The following is a 12846-nucleotide window of genomic DNA, read 5'->3' on the forward strand; positions in this document are numbered from 1 at the left end:
GGTCTCTCAACACACAACTATCTGTGCAACTATCTCTGGTCATACATTGCGCAGAGTTGTGCAAGTCCCGGCGTTAGGATTAGGTTCCAAATTGCATACATTTGCAGTGTGAGATAATGGAAAGATACGCTCATTAGGTGCGTTGAGTCGAAGCAGCGAAGGAGATTAGGTTGCAGACAATCGACTTATTAAGAGTGTGTTTATGCAGATAAACGCATCGTTTAGCGTGTGTCGGGACATACCCACTTTTCCGCCTAGGATTAGACGAGACTCGGGCTTGGAAAATACGATCGCAAATCGCCGATTGTAAGCAGCCTGTTGATAAGTAGCTCGTCTGGCTCTGAAGCGTGGCCTGTACAAATATAATTAGCGGGAAAGTCTCATAATCGGAACGAGCACAAAATCACACAAAGCATAGAAATACCAACATGCCAGCCACACACGTCGCAATGTGCGACATATTTTAGGCAACTGCGTGGCACTTTACTCGTGTTTGCGATACAAATCCATTTCTTTACACGAATTTGTCTTTAGTTTTGGTTTTGTTTTTTTGTTTTTTTTTTATGGGTTAGTCTACCTTTCCCTCTTGTGAAAGCATTTCCAGCAACCGCAAACATGCGAGCCGAAGAAAGCCAACAAGAGGCCCAGACAGGCTGTCTCCTATTCCCGCTGCTGGCCAATAAATTTCCCAATTAAATGGATCCTCTGACACTTTGTACAGGCAACAGCTACCACTACTGCCACTACCCCCTGCCAGCCCTTGGTTGTATGTGTGTGTGTGTGTGTGTGTGTGCGCATAGGGGATGAGGGTTGTTCCTCGACGGGGTTGAAAACCATCGACGCACTTTGCTTGGCCGAGAACTGGCGCTGTGAAAGGTAGCAATCGGTTATCTACGCTGATTTATCCATCGAAACAGGAACTCCATTTTTTTTTCTCTATGCACTGCTCTTTTCTTTTATTTAGTTGACTTTTTTGCACTGCCCATTCAATTGCTCCACTATTGTTGCATTGCGAAATTATGGCCCGTATATTTCTCTATTAGGGCACAAAAGACATTTCAATTTTCTGTGTGGCCTGGTTGGAAAGTGCAAGATCTCGTCCTGCTGCTGCTCGTTGGCAATTATCTAGTTGCAAAATTTCTGGACCACCCGATGACCTTTGTTTGGCCTTTTTGTGGTCATGAATGGCAGTTAGCCCAGTGCCTCCTACGTGGCAATTGTCTCAAGACCTCGTTGGGTTATTGATAGCCAAACTACTTTCTTGTTAGGATGTGACTTTGTCTCTGCGATTGTTCTGCCACAATACGGTCTTGTTTACTTTTATAGTTGGGCAATTATTATTTTTCATTTTGATTATAATTCCTACGAAATGTGCTGAACATGTTTATGGCACAGATATTGTGCAATGACTGACTCTTCAGTGCAATTAGATTATATTTACTGTTGCTTACGAGTCGAATTTCTTTAAATAATATGCGATTGGCTGACAAATTAAATTTCCACATTTAAAATATAATTTCTTATATAAGTTCTTTTTTAATACAATATTTTCTTTTGTTTATAAAAATGCAAAAAGCATTTCATGCTTATGCTCAATCATATTTGTAACAGGACAAAACGTGCCCAAAACATATATCTTTTTATTAAAAATATCGAAAGTTCTTATACACTTTTTATTATACTGGCACGGCTCAGTTTAATGCAGAAGTATTATGCTTAAGTTAACATATGTTAACAATGTTAACATATTTCAAAACCATCTGCCTCTGTTAAGCACATAAAATGTAAATGACATGTATGTTGGCAATTTAAATGAATAAACATTGTTGATATTTCTATGTTAAATATTATGTTATTATTAATTATTATTGTGGTGGAAGAAGTGCCCAAGTGGGCCACTCAATCAGGCAGCCAAAACAACGACTAATCAAAATGGATACAATAATAATAGATACGCCAATAATAGATACACTAATAAAAGATACACTAATAATAGATACACTAATAATAGATACAATAACAATAGGCATAATTATGACAATAATAATAATCAAAGTTTCTACTTATTTAGTTTATTGCATTTAATCGATCAATGAAATCAATATATATAATCGAAGAACGAAATATATTCTTAATATAATAAAAAGTAAAACCTATTTTACAACAATCTGTCCACATTATACAAAACTAATAGTTCTCTTCAGTTTGTTATTATGAAAAAGCGTGATTAAGCCCGAATAACAAGATTTTATTGCAGACTGGCCAGACCTCTCTCTAAGCCTCGTCCCATCAGACGTCCACACATTATCCTGTTGCAGAATGCAAAGTTCATAACATTTGTCCATTTGATAAAGTGTGGCCGGCATATATATACTTTACCTGTCATGTTATAGTCAAAATTGTTAGCTGATTTTTGGCAAAACAATTGACATATATACAGGAGAGGTACAAAAAAAATTGATTTTTATATTGATTTTTATAATTAATTTATGATTTGTTCACAAAATTAATTTTCAAATTTAGCATAAATAAAAATATCCGCTAGACGGATTAGCACCTGATTCGAATATTTTTTCTTCTTAAAATCAATTAGGTAACTGTCTTTTAGGCGCACATATCAAAGATCCATGCCGATTTCTAAGAGGTCTTAAAATTATAACTAAATAACAGTTTCTTAAAACGCGGTAACAACAGAAAATATTCTGTTTCATGTTGCAGTAAGCGCAGAATGCTTAAAGGACTATGATATTGATATAAGGATAACAAAAGAGATCTAATAATTATTGGAAAATGTGCATATATCATTTTTGATCTTTAGTTGTAACAAAAGACACGCAACACCCTGCATCATTCTGCCTGCTTAAGTGTAAACACAAATATATGTCCAAGCTGTTGGCCATAACTCAAGACACTTGTGCGTGTGATTGACATAAGCAGCTGAATGATATATATTTATGTATATGGGAAATTAAAGTATCTTCCCACACTTCAGAATCAATAAGAAAGTACGAATGCTCTAATTAATTGGCAGCAATTTGGGGGACAATACTTGGCAAACATCGATGTCGACGACAACAATTCGTGATGCTGACGCAAAGCATATCATCTTGAGAAATGGGTATTTGAACTTGTTGCCGTTTGGGTATGGTTTGGCCAAGTGCTCGAGGTGTGGCCGCTGTGTCTGCTGCAAACAGAATTATAGGAATCAATGGGACACATTATTAGTTAGATCATTGTGCCATGACGACGACGTCGCACTGTCTGGCAGAAAATCTTCTCAGGACTGACCAGAGGGCACAGGTAGATCTAGCTGCGAGACCTGCACGCCTCTATCAAGCGACCTTATTGCCATTGTCTGCCTGTTCGTAAAAAGGTTGAGAGGCAGTGCCCATCTCTCGGCTACGCTTAACAAAATTGCAGCTATTGTGCACACGTAGAAGTCACATTGATATTGCCGAGGCCTACATATAAATTCCAAAATGTTGTCAGTGCAGACTTTGTGTCTATCTTGTTGCACTTACTTGCTCAGGTGGGCCACTCTTTGTCCTTATGAATGACGCAAGCTGGCGTGTGAGTAATGGCAAGGATACGTGAACAATTGCAATTGATTCGGCCAGGGGACTGTGAGAAAATTGCCTTGCACCGGGCTCAAATCAGTCAGTTATATATATACGTATATATACATATCTAGCTACAAATAAGTACAGTAAATGATTAGGTTCTGGCTGAAAAGTTAAGGGCCTAAATTAATGGATTTTTTTTCTAATTTTCTTTGGTCGGCTTTGTGAATGAATTTTTCGCAGATTTCGCCACAAATGACTTGTGAGTTTTAACCCTTTTGCTGGGTATGGGTGCCGAAATGTGCCGACGAATGCAAACTGCAGATTTTTGCTTTGATTTTCGCCGGCATGATGCGAATTATTTGCCCAAAATGATCTGGTTAGCGGGAAGTGACAGTCATTAAGGCACGGGCAAAATGGCCGCAAAGTCGTGAATAAACATTTAAACGGGAAACATTTTGTCGAAATATCAAGAAAAGTTAAATAATTAATTTCCCATCTTAGATATCTTAGAGATATTTTGTTTAGTTAAAAGAACTTCAACGAATATATTGTTTTTTTTTTTTTCTGTGTAAACATAAATCGTATAATATGGCTCTGAATATTTAACTAGATGTTTTAAATGTAAATCGTATATATTGCTATTAACCGCATTCAGCATATAAAAATGTGAAAAATATTCTTAGGTATCTAATATGTAGAATGTCTCTTAAAACTCTTAATCGCTTAGCATATGAGAAAGGATCACTTAAGGATTTATTTACACATGTGTGGGTTTTTTTCGACGCTTCTACCTCACGTCACGTAGTGGAAATGTAAATATTCATTAAAAAATAAATAGCTCAATATTTGCATATATATATATATATCGTCACGGATATCCATATCGTCTTCAGAGGTAGTTTGTTTGTTTTGTGTGTGTGTGTGTGTGTGTGTGTTGTCTGCGCCAGTTTGCGCCAGGTACGCCTGAGGTAGATGCTCTAAGACAGAGTATTTCTTGGCCGGCACTGAGTTGCTTGTTGTTGTTGTTGTTGTTGGTAGATAGTTGGGCTTGTAGCGTGTTTAAAGCGTGCAAGCGCTTCACAGATCGCTGGAGCTGCAGCAGCTGGGCTTAACTGTTTAGTAGCCATACAGGTAGGGATACATGGGCATAAAGATGGCCTGTCCCAGCTGGCGCTCCTGCGGCATATGCGTCTTCATGTGCTTCTTGAGATGATCGCGACGACCGAACTTCTTGCCGCAGGCGCTGCACGGATACGGCCGCAGTCCGGAATGGATGCGCTTGTGCCGGGTCAGCTCCTCGTTGCGTGTGAAGGTCTTGCCGCAGGTTTCCACGTCGCACTTAAAGGGTCGCTCGCCTGTAAACACAATGAAATAAAGTCCAGTTAGTAAAGCAAATCGAGCATCTTTTGGCTGCGTTTAACTTACCGGTATGTATGCGAATGTGTCCCTTGAGCTGGCCATTGTTGGAGAAGGCGACATCACAGTGCGGGCATTTGAATTTCTTGGGCCGCTGTTTGCGTGCATTCAGCGCCTTCAGCTGCGCATCCTCGGCCATGACACGAGCGTACTCCTGCTCCATCAGGCCCAGGGTGAATGGATCCATGCCAAAGGCAGCCGCGGCCGGTGTATTGGCAGCGGCGGCAGCTGCTGCTGCTGCGGCATAGTACAGCTCGCTGGCGGGCATAAACGGCGCTGGCTGCGGCGACAACTGCTGTGGCGCCACCGCGGAGGCAGCTGGAAACGCTGGCTGCGGCGTGGCATCCAGCAGGGGAGTCGAGGTGCGCGTGTAGCTGCTGTTGAGGGCATCCTCGTAGCTGGATTTGCTGCTGCTGCTGCTCGAGCTCGAGCTCGACGCGGATGAGGAGGACTCCCGGTCGCTATCCTGACCATAGCAGCATCGGCTGCTGTTGCTGCTGCTGCTGGGCAGCTCCGTTTTGATGGTCACTGTTTCGGGTTCATGTTCACGTTCACGTTTCACGGTCCGGGCGGGCGGCGCTGGCGTTTGGCGTTGCGTATCCCAGGGACGGAACAGGCGCGAATACGTTTGCGGTGGGTGCATGTTAATTGTCGACATAATTTGTTTCGTTTTTTTTTTTTTTTCGTTTTAAATTAGAAAATCACTGCGTTAATTGGGCGGAGGAACACTTGGCTTGCAATTGCTTAGCCGGAGCTGTGTGTGTGCGTTACAAGATCTCAACTCGAACTGAACTCTCCCGGCCGAGCGGCGCACAATTTAAAGAGATTGGACGCAAAGGTCCTTGCCAGATAGGCCTACCTAGCTAGCGGCCTACCTATGCACGCAGACACACAGATTTACGCACACACGCACACTCCATTCATCGATTTGCTGCCTATCTGTCTGTGTGAGCGAGAGGCACGCTTCAGGGTTGTTTTTTCGCGGCGCACAACAATGGCCGCTCACGCAGACTCAAATACACAGATACTCACGCACACACACACACACACACACACACAGACACGCACACTCGCTGGCTTGTATATAATGTACTCGTGTATTTCATCTTGACTTTCGCTTTTAATGTGCATATTCCCAGCACTGCGCGTCTATATTTATTAAGTATATATGTAAGGAAGTATCTATTTGCCTTTTGTGACTCCCAACGGGGTGGAAGTTTAAGCGAAGCGTTCATGATTATGAATTTTACGCTTACCTACCGACAAACCCCCTTATACGCAATTTGATAAAAGTTGTTGTCTCTGAGGCGCAAAACTGGGCTGGGTTGGGCTGGGCTGGTCTGTGGCCCCCCGGCCCGTTTCCCCGCACCCGTTGCCAAACAAAGCTGAGCTGTAACTTGGTTATCTGTGGGCTCTGACTGGGTTGATTCGGGGCTTGCCTTAGCTGCTGCCCTTCTGTGTGGCGGCAATTTATTATTGAATTAAGTGCTTCTTACTGGGGGTTGGTCGCCTCTTCTTCGTCTTTTGTGGCAACTTTTCTGCTTTAAATATGCAAAATGTGTATCCTATATATGTATAAGAATACGCTGAGATTTCTAAACGGACCAAATTGTGGCTTCAATATTATTCTCTTTGGGGTTTGAGTTAAGGTTTGAGCATGTAAAATGGTACAGTTGCTTTAAGCTTATCGCCCGGGCCAGCTCCGGGGGATGACATGAATATATTGCGGCCCTTGGTAGGCGTTTGCGCCCGGCCAAATGGAGATATGCAAAAAAAAAAATAGATACATTAAAAGATAGCTGGTGTTGCTTAGACAAATGTGCTGGCATAGTTTTCAACTCGATTTATACAATATTCAGTTAGATAGTGCAAAGACATAAAAAAATATTGACAGCATTCAACTGTCGAAAAAGCAAGAGCAGGCTATTTTTTTAGCGTGGCGAATATATATTTAACAAAAATATTTTTCAAATGCAAATATTTGATTTAATTGGAATGAATATGCGTATTAAAAGATATTTTTATATTTTGATGTATTGAGATTATATGCATCTGTATTTCTTGCATACGTTTTGTCTTTCTGTATCTCATTTTCTAGTGAAAACAAATGTTTGATCGTATGTATAACATTTTGCAAAATTAAGTTGCTTTTGTGTAGAAATTGCCGAAGAGTAAGGAATCAGAGTATTTCATTTGAAAGAAAAATACATAGAGAAGTCTTATCAAATAATATATACGAATAAATATAATTCTAAATAGAAATAATTTATAAATATGTAATTCATTATTCATATCTGCCATAGTAATAGTAATAGTTATGTTTGTCAAAATTACGTTGTGAACAGTGATTTTGTAAAAAAGAATCATTTAATATTGATGCTGTTATTAATCGATTGTTTTGTTGTATTAGCCGCGGTTCTGCTGAACTGTGGCTTCACAGTTGAGGAGATCGCTGCTCGTCAACACATAAGCCTACCGCTGCGTCATTAGAAACAAAAGGGAAATCATTAGGATTAAGTGCAAGATGCTTTGTTCTCTGCAACGCTAATGAGTGCAACGGGTGCATTTCTGCGGGGCTGCATTCGGGTTGCATCGGGTTAGGTAGGGTTTTAGGGCCGTGCTTGTAGGTGGTTTTAGTACCTGTAATAAAAGTGCAGTGCGCCTAAGCGTAGATTCATTCACGACTCGTGTTACCAGGGACTCATTCATAAATGCGCTTTGCCAGGAAACTGCGCCCGGCTAGCTGTCAGGTAGGTGGTAGGTGGGCTGCCGGGCGCGGCAAGGCCATAAAAAATCCACGAGCTTATTTGTGTAGGCTAGGCACTTAGGCTAGCAGCCGCCTTGGATTGGGACTTTCCCCGCATGTTTGTCAAATAACGAGCGCGGGATTTTCCACGCATTCGGAACGGACTCGGCCCCGGCAGCACCAGCAGCAGCAGCAGCAGCAGCGGCATCGGCATCGGCGTCATAAAGTAGCACCTACCTAAAACAATGCAATGATCATAAATGTTGAAAGAAGATATTGTAAAATAATTAAATATCGCACATTTCCAGCCAGTTCATGTTTCATTCATGGAACATGTCTGCGACGCTTTTCTAGCTATACCTGAGCATAATTAGAGCAAACAATAAGGATATGGCGTCATATTCATACTTTGATTAATGAGGAAATTTCACGAGCTGACGCGAGCACGGCAACATATGGGAAGGCGCCTCATTAGATGGCGACGTTGTGGCATCAGGGGAAACAGGGAAAAACACATCCTAACCAAACTTCGAATGCAACTTCTGCCAACATGCTTATCGTCCCGTTCCGCTCAACGGAGATAAGCCAAGCGTAGCCATGGCCCCGATGGATCGTGCGCTGTGCTCAAGATTAGTTTCGTGATCACAATCCGTGCACAGATCAGGATACATCCGGCTCTATTGGATTAGGCACAAGCATGCTAGGCTTTTGAGCGCCTATAATAGCTTGAATTGATCATTTCAAGTAATGGACTAGGTGTGATCTTTATAGATCAATTATAATCGGGATCAACGAGTGATCAATATGAGAGCAGGCGGGATTAGGGGGGGCTAGGATTTCGCCAGAGACTAAACTGAGAGTTCAGCTGGAAACTAGATTTGTATTTTCGCTGCTACTGATACTATAAAAGTAAAATTTTTAAAATAAGATTAAGATAGTTAAAATCCTAGTCACATATAAAATATATTTATGTGCTTATTTCAGTATATGTTAAATTTGTGATATCTTCAAAGTCTTATATTAGATACTAATAAAAACAAAATATTGTTTTACCAGAAAATATATGCGTCTATGTGGAAATTCTCCTGTACATTATTTTAAGTGGATATAAAAAATACCGTCTTTAACTTAAGCAAATGTTAGCAACTTGCAGAATCGGAAGTACACAAAATGATACTATATAATCTCGTCAATCTTATGATGACATATATGTATAATATGTTTTTGGAGCATAATTTGGAAATTTTGTGTAACAATTGGTATAAACAGATTATTTTAAATTTAGATATATACATATTCAAGTCTATGCGCCGAGAGTCCGAGAGCTTATCTTTGAAAATGTATAAGCAATATACGTACAAGAAAAGAGGGACAGTATGTTTGATTAAGAGGCATCTAATAGTCGATCACATTTGTAGCATTTACGAAAACCTGTGCACTTCATAGCCTGAGACTTATTTTAAAAAAATGTATAACAAATCAAATGGTTGTGAGTAAAGTACATTTGATTACGGGGTATCTAATAGTCGAGCACTGGCATTTGTTTACACTCGCTGGCCACACCCACTCGCAAGTTCATTCAAATGACAGTCAAGTTCAGAGGCACAGAATTTAATAATAGAACTGTTTGCTTTTGTTTATTGTTGATATGTGTGTAGCACACACGATTGCGTACATTTATTAATATATTATATTTATTTAACAAATTTCATCATTTCCAAAGCTCGGAACAAAAGCTCCCGTTCATTGAAGCGAAGCACTTGACTCGTTTATTCGTGTGGGATCCAATTAGTTGATTTCTGTGCGCTCCGAACGTCGCGTTGTTCAGTTGGAATTTCGTTGTCTCACCGTACGGGTTGGCTAGATCGGTGAACAATCAAGATGCTAGTTGAGTTTTTGGCGATTTTTGTCGTCGTCCTGGTGCTGGCCTATCGCTGGGCCACAGCCAACTATAATTTCTTCAAGGAGCGTGGCATAGACTATGAAAAACCATATCCATTCGTGGGAAACATGTACAAAATGGTATTGCGTCAACAATCCATGTTTGATCTGATCGTCGATTTGTACAACAAGGGCGATGGCAAGTGAGTATATTCGCGCTTCGACTAGATAGCAAACAGGTTATTGCATATTATAGCTCAGTAGGTCGAGATTTATATTTAGTCTAAGCACAATCTCATCACATCATTAAATCATTAGATAGAAACATACGCATCTAGATACATTTATCAGTAGCTACTCGTTTACAAAGATACATTTGCTCTCAATCAATTAGAATGTGCGCAGCTGTAATTGAATTTGAGTTCGTATTCTACATGCGTTTGCTTTACGATTAAGTATTCAGATATTTCTAATTATGCACACTTGATTGTTTGTGCTTAAAAAATAGATTCTATACAAAAGTATCTGTTAGTTGACCCTAAGGCCAGATCTTAACTAAAATATAATATATTCATTTCCACTTAAGCTATCTTAATGCGTTTGCTAGATAACCTATCTGGTTTGATAAATAATACCCTTGTAGAAGGTATTAGTATTTTGTCATTAAATGTGTAAGGCCAATATGGTAAGCATATATATTCAGGATCAGTGCCAATGGCTGAGTCGACACAGCAATATCCGCCTCTGTTTTTTTTTTTTTTTGAGGCAATTATCAATCATCATTAATATATCTTGATTAATATTGACATGTATATATTGCACTCTACTGTCCTCATATGAGCAAAATCTTATTTGATTATCAGACCATATCGGACCGACATTGTATAGCTGACAAAGGAATGAATAGAAAAAAAGATTTTTTCTTTAAAAACCCTTATTGTTTTTCAAAATATTTCGACTAAGCAAGCCCCTTGCTTCTTTATATAAACAATATCTCATCAACATCGGACTGATATATCATTTAGCTGTATAGGAAGAAATGGTAAAAATGAGTTTGATAATATTTTCAGTTAATTCAGGAAATCAGCTCTGGAAAATCGTAAGGCAAATGTCTGAAAGGGTATTTAACTATCGGCGAGTCCAAGATATTCGTTTTTGTTTGTTCACATTTTGAAATTTAAGGTCTCAGTTTCAAAGCCTCAGATATGTGTCATTATTGAGTACAGACAACAAAATTTAATAATCGACGTTATCAATGTTATTTTTACTTCGATTATGATAAGTTTAGATAGTATAGAAGTACGAGTAAAACGAAATGATAAATGCTAATCTTAAGTTATTTTTTAGTATAACTGTTTAACGGTCGAGATAAGTTTTGATGACTCACAAATGTTGGACACTCTTATCGGTCAATGTCACCCAAAATGGAATGAATACTTTTTGTTTTATAGGGTATTTGGCATCTTTGAGCAGCGCAAGCCGCTGCTGATGATACGCGATCCGGAATTGATCAAGCAGATCACAATCAAGGATTTCGATCACTTTATCAACCATCGCAATATCTTTGGCACCGATGATGACAATCCGCACGACATGGACAATCTCTTCGGCAGCTCCTTGTTCTCGATGCGCGATGCTCGTTGGAAGGACATGCGCAGCACACTGAGTCCTGCCTTTACGGGCAGCAAGATGCGCCAGATGTTCCAGCTGATGGACATTGTGGCCAAAGAGGCAGTCGATGGCCTCAAGCATGATCAGGTGCCGGAAAGTGGAATCGAGCTGGACACGAAAGACTACTGTACGCGATTCACCAACGATGTCATTGCCTCGACGGCCTTTGGCTTGCAGGTCAACTCGTTCAAGGAGCGAGAGAACACATTCTATTTGATGGGCAAGAAGTTGACCACCTTTAATGCGCTGCAGAACTTGAAGTTTTTTTTCTTTACCATTGCCAATCGACTCTGTAAGGTAATATTTGAATTAGCTGCCGATTGGTTATCCGAACTAATATTTTCCACCACCTACTTGCAGCTGCTGAAAATTTCGCTGTTTGACAGGAAAAGCGTTGACTATTTTGTGCGCCTGGTGCTGGATGCCATGAAGTATCGTCAGGAGCACAACATTGTGCGGCCCGACATGATCAACATGCTGATGGAGGCACGCGGCATGTTTCACACGGATAAGCCCAAAACGGGCACAGTTCGCGATTGGAGCGATCGCGACATAGTTGCCCAATGTTTTGTGTTCTTCTTTGCGGGCTTCGAGACGTCGGCGGTGCTCATGTGTTTCAGCGCACAGGAGCTCATGGAGAACGAGGATGTGCAGGCGAGACTGTACGAGGAGGTGGCGCAGGTCGACAGCGATCTGGAAGGCGGCCAACTGACCTACGAGGCTCTAATGGGCATGAAGTACATAGACCAGGTGGTGTCCGAGGTGCTGCGCAAGTGGCCGGCGGCCATTGCGATTGATCGCGAGTGCAACAAGGACATTACCTATGTGGTCGATGGCAAGAACATTGAGATCAAGAAAGGCGAAGCCGTTTGGCTGCCCACCTGTGGCTTCCATCGTGATCCCAAGTACTTCGAAAATCCGACCAAGTTCGACCCAGATCGTTTTAGCGACGAGAACAAGGACAAAATTCAGCCATTCACCTACTATCCTTTCGGCATTGGTCAACGCAATTGCATAGGTGAGTGAATATGGGGAAATATTGAAACATTTTTCTTGCTAAACATCTTTTGCTTAGGTTCACGATTCGCACTACTCGAGGCAAAAGCCATGATATACTATTTGCTGCGAGAGTTCCGTATTGCTCCGGCCAAGAATAGCTGCATTCCCCTAGTCCTCAGCTCCGCCGGCTTTCAATTGAAGCCCAAAAATGGTTTTTGGGTTAAACTCATTCCGCGTAAATAAATCGATCAAATTGTGATTTTATTCAAATGTAACAAACTTTAAATAAATAATGATTATATTTCGTATTGAAACATAATGTATCTATGTATATTCATGTGCATATTCTTTTGAAATAGATAAAGATGCATAAATATAGATTGAAATAGATGAAATAAAATTTGTATAAACATCGGGAAAAGGCCCAACGGCCTTGTCGTAAGGCACAACCATGGACATTTTTATTTAATACATATATATTTTATTAAAAGAAATTAATAAATGGTTATATTTTTGCACAAAAGCCTAATTAAAAGCTGAGTTAATTTCTATTAGAATCTGGTTTAAGGA

At 40.4% G+C, this 12846-nt stretch overlaps 2 protein-coding genes across 2 annotated transcripts; one reads left to right on the plus strand and one right to left on the minus strand.

Annotated features, from left to right (window-relative positions):
- Positions 1-4129: 4129 nt before the first annotated feature.
- hkb (zinc finger transcription factor huckebein) lies at positions 4130-5777 on the minus strand. Its single transcript, XM_002058639.4, has 2 exons — positions 4989-5777; positions 4130-4918 (listed from the first exon to the last, which is right to left on the minus strand). The coding sequence occupies exons 1-2, from the start codon at positions 5635-5637 to the stop codon at positions 4680-4682; spliced, it is 888 nt and encodes a 295-aa protein (XP_002058675.1). The 5' UTR covers positions 5638-5777; the 3' UTR covers positions 4130-4679.
- A 3754-nt stretch (positions 5778-9531) lies between these two features.
- Positions 9532-12595, plus strand: LOC6634916 (probable cytochrome P450 9f2). The gene is made up of 4 exons (XM_002058640.4): positions 9532-9809; positions 11058-11574; positions 11638-12295; positions 12353-12595. The coding sequence occupies exons 1-4, from the start codon at positions 9607-9609 to the stop codon at positions 12517-12519; spliced, it is 1545 nt and encodes a 514-aa protein (XP_002058676.1). The 5' UTR covers positions 9532-9606; the 3' UTR covers positions 12520-12595.
- Positions 12596-12846: the final 251 nt, after the last annotated feature.

Source organism: Drosophila virilis, chromosome 2 (genome assembly GCF_030788295.1).
Source record: "Drosophila virilis strain 15010-1051.87 chromosome 2, Dvir_AGI_RSII-ME, whole genome shotgun sequence".
Lineage (NCBI taxonomy): Eukaryota > Metazoa > Arthropoda > Insecta > Diptera > Drosophilidae > Drosophila > Drosophila virilis.

What these genes read in the sequence shown, in the direction of transcription:
- hkb (XM_002058639.4), bottom strand. Translation starts at nt 5,637, where the DNA reads ATGTCGACAATTAACATGCACCCACCGCAAACGTATTCGCGCCTGTTC. An exon ending in ACACATTCGCATACATACCG is followed by an intron (nt 4,919 to 4,988) that starts GTAAGTTAAACG and finishes TTGTGTTTACAG; the next exon opens with GCGAGCGACCCTTTAAGTGC.
- LOC6634916 (XM_002058640.4), top strand. Translation starts at nt 9,607, where the DNA reads ATGCTAGTTGAGTTTTTGGCGATTTTTGTCGTCGTCCTGGTGCTGGCC. An exon ending in TACAACAAGGGCGATGGCAA is followed by an intron (nt 9,810 to 11,057) that starts GTGAGTATATTC and finishes TTTGTTTTATAG; the next exon opens with GGTATTTGGCATCTTTGAGC. An exon ending in TTGCCAATCGACTCTGTAAG is followed by an intron (nt 11,575 to 11,637) that starts GTAATATTTGAA and finishes ACCTACTTGCAG; the next exon opens with CTGCTGAAAATTTCGCTGTT.